Here is a 3,629-nt window from a genome sequence, read left to right as displayed (position 1 = left end):
TATTCAGAGAAGTTACAAATGCTGTATTTAAGGGAAAACTCTCAGTCCAGAGTAGCTGCTCTTGACTCTGTCCTTCTCTGCAGACCCAACACCTCAGTCATGCTTCGTTTGCTGGTCCTTGGCCTTGTCCTGGCATGTGCAGTGTCTCTCAGCAGCTCTGCAGTAATTCTAGAAAATGGCGCTCCCATCCTTTGGGCACAAACGGCCAGCCAAGTGACTGAGTTGCCAATGCACGATGGGATTCTGGTTCCAGACCCCTGGAACTACCTTCACCGCATGAGTTTATACCGGCTGATGATAGCTGCTACAGACCCCTTCATGGGATCCATGGGGACAAATGCTACTGACAGTCCGCTGTGGGGACTGCCACTGCAGCTTGGATGGATGTTAACTTCAGGTGAAGTCAAAGTATCATTTCTTTTTTTTTTTAAGTCAATAATAATCCTTTCATCACAATTTAACAAACTTTGTAGTACAAAACTGAATAAAGAGCCTCCTAATAATGTAACTAACAAAGAAACAAGACCACAGCTAATGATCTGTTGTTTTTACAGGGCGTCTCGCTGATCCAACGGGTGCAACAACTTGTGGCCTGGAAGCAGAGCCTTTGTGCATTTCTACCCAGAGTTGGTGGGCCTGTAAGTACAAGAAACAAATGCATAAAAAATAAACACAGGGGGAATACAAATGACCTCTTTATGTTTCTCCAGGTGTGAACTATTTTGCATCTGTACTTCCCTTTCTGTCTGCTGCACAACAGGGCTTCATGGGAGCAGGAGCTCAGGTATTATCTTAAACTGAAAATGAACACTTTGAAAATAAAACAACAACAACAACAACTGCAATAATAATAATAATAATAATAAGAAGAAGAAGAAGAAGAAGAAGAAGAAGAGGACACTTTTTCATGCCATCACACAAATATTTGCAGTTTAAATAATAATGAATATGACCATTTTGTATTATTTATAATGTATGTTATATAGTGCATATTATCATGTATGTTATTACATTACCAGGTCCAGATGCAGGTGCCTGCAGGAGTACAGGACTATTGTACAACTTATTCTGACTGTAAAGCTAAATACCCTGATGCCATGTCTAAGTGGGATGCTTTTTTTCAGGTATTGAAACACAGATATACACTGGTACATATACACACAGTTTCTATTCACATCATATTATCCCGCAATTTTAAAGGGGAACTGAACTTGTATTATTTTGCCCTTAGTAGAAAACATTACATTTTAAAAAGTCAGGGCCATGTGCCATTATAGTTCAAAACGGGTCTGTTTTCCCTGAATGCACCCGCTTTATGAAGCAACAAAGCTACATTGCTGAAATAGGTGTACTCCTTTAATTGTTCATATTGTTTTAAGGGTCTGAAGACTACTAGTGAATCTCTTCTGCCTGATGATGTGAAGAAAGACACTATCCTTGGTGTCTACTGGGACGCCCAAATGGCTTCAACCTATGCCTCTGCAGCATGTAATCCCAGGTAATTTCTTTTACTTTTACTGTAACCATGTTGCTTATTAATTGTAGACTATATCATTTTCATTTTTTATTCTGCTGCTGTAACACAACATCCCTTGTTAGATCAATAAAGTATCTATTTTTATCTATCATAAAATCTATCATTTTAATGCATTTCATTAGTAAACATTTACACATACCCTCCTCCCCCAGTCACCCATCCTGTTTTTACATATTACAAATCATGTACACACACATTCATACATGACAATGACATTGACTAAATCTACTTCATCTTTTTTTTTTCTGGCAGTCTTGTTAGTTTTAGCAGTGTCAGTACTCTTTCCAGCACAAATTTTAACATCAATGCCCTTATTACCAATACTAATGATGCTGGAAAAAGTATTAAAGCAAAAGTGATCACTATCCTTATTATTTATAAATGTTTATAAACAAAAAAAAATTTGTCCACTGAACTATTTTTGGTAGTTCAGTGCACACCAAAACTACCAAGGACGAGGCCTTGCTGTTTTTCCCTGCAAGTGGTCAAAAAAGCCAAACATTTATCTCAAATTTCAGCTCTCTTAATCTCAGCTTCTGTGTTCTCGCTTCTCCTACAGGCAGAGCCACTATTCCTCTGTAGAAGTGTCATTTGCTCACAGCTGGCTGAACTCAGCAGAATATGTAGCAGCAGCTCGATTCCAGACCAACATGGAAAAAGCAGTGCTTTTCCTAACCCCTCTGCCAAGTCGGATTTTACAGGTACATATCTTCAACCTTTTCCATCTGTTTATTTTACACATCACTTCTTTTTTTCTGAAACACACAAAGTGAGAGAAGGCTTTTGTCCATTCTCCATTCTGTCTTATCATTTTAGGAGGGCGACAGCGCCCCTAACATTGCTGATCTGACTGCAGAGGAGAACCACACACTGTATATCTTCAGCTGGATGAAGACTATTGACAGTCTGCTTGGTAGGACACACACACACGCACACAAGCAAACACAAAATATTATTGCTAAGATTTTATTTTAAGTTATGCTCATGATGATGATCTACCAGGTGGGACATTGGTGCGTCTGTGGAAAGGTGCCATGTGTTCAGTAAACACAAGGCAAAAAGGTGCACAGGTGCTGGAGCAGCTCCTCCTGAATCCCAGCTTTGCTACAAGCACTTTCCTGTCCATCATCTCTGAGATGACTACAAGCTGCTGAGTCAAACACACAAGATAAATACATAACGGTATTAATTTTTTCTCCTGAAATTATTTTTTTTCTCCTGTTTAATGGACATTTTTGTCCATTAAACAAAGTTGTTTTGTCACTGGCTTTTAAGGTCAACTTGTTGCACTTATCTGTGGTGTATACTTGGCAGTACATTAAAGTAATTTCTTGGCTCCAGTTCAACTAGTGTTCTAAAATGTGTCTCACAGATTTGTTTTTTTAAGTTTTTTTCCACAAATAATTATTTCCCAGCAATATGTTTCCACTGTAGTACAGCTACTTCTACTACTTAATTAAGGATATGATTTAAAAAAAAAAAAAAAAAGCTCTGCTAGATGGGTTTATAGTTTAGCTCAAGCATGATCTCACGATCTGATCTCATTTAAAACAAATTCTCAATGATTTTGACCTATGCCTAAATCTAAAGAAATAAGTGTTCCATGAATTCAACAATGAGTAGTCTACTGCAGCGTAAATCCAGAGTTCAACTCCAGACCAATACTGGTACCTAGTGGTAAAAAAAATGTAAATACTACCAAGTAAGATTTCTAGCAATGACTATACGGATCTATAATATATGACTATCTATCTATATAATATAATCATTGATGAGAGTGGAAAGTGATTTCATAAGGTGAGCATTCATTTGATACTACTGGAAAATGAGTTTATTCTTCTGTCACTGCTCACCGTAGAGTATTCATACACAGAGGGTGAGAGACAGGAAAGCAGCAGTATGTGATGGGGAGGACATGTTCATATTAGACACAGTCATCTTGGCTAGTACTTCAATGTCTAATTGTCAGTTTATGTAAAACAGTTCACTGGAATGAGAGAGTATTCCCACAGGAGAAATTGGAAACATGTCTGCTACTGACCGGGCTATTTTCATTATATGCTTAATATACAAGCAAACAAGAATCAAGCTC

At 37.9% G+C, this 3,629-nt stretch overlaps 1 protein-coding gene across 1 annotated transcript; it reads left to right on the top strand.

Annotated features, from left to right (window-relative positions):
- Nucleotides 1–2,883, top strand: leg1.1 (liver-enriched gene 1, tandem duplicate 1). The gene is made up of 8 exons (XM_026143639.1): nt 1–397; nt 555–638; nt 711–784; nt 1,020–1,124; nt 1,380–1,498; nt 2,097–2,238; nt 2,354–2,450; nt 2,540–2,883. The coding sequence occupies exons 1-8, from the start codon at nt 19–21 to the stop codon at nt 2,689–2,691; spliced, it is 1,152 nt and encodes a 383-aa protein (XP_025999424.1). The 5' UTR covers nt 1–18; the 3' UTR covers nt 2,692–2,883.
- The last annotated feature ends 746 nt before the right edge of the window (nt 2,884–3,629 follow it).

Source organism: Astatotilapia calliptera, chromosome 15 (assembly GCF_900246225.1).
Source record: "Astatotilapia calliptera chromosome 15, fAstCal1.2, whole genome shotgun sequence".
Classification (NCBI taxonomy): domain Eukaryota; kingdom Metazoa; phylum Chordata; class Actinopteri; order Cichliformes; family Cichlidae; genus Astatotilapia; species Astatotilapia calliptera.
The sequence above is the reverse complement of the archived record's forward strand: the minus strand, read 5'-3'. Positions and strand labels throughout refer to the sequence as shown.

Bases quoted from the DNA above. Each gene is read 5' to 3' on its own strand.
- leg1.1 (XM_026143639.1), top strand. From the start codon at position 19: ATGCTGTATTTAAGGGAAAACTCTCAGTCCAGAGTAGCTGCTCTTGAC. The intron at 785-1,019 runs GTATTATCTTAA...TTACATTACCAG, and splicing joins TCATGGGAGCAGGAGCTCAG to GTCCAGATGCAGGTGCCTGC. The intron at 1,499-2,096 runs GTAATTTCTTTT...CTTCTCCTACAG, and splicing joins TCTGCAGCATGTAATCCCAG to GCAGAGCCACTATTCCTCTG.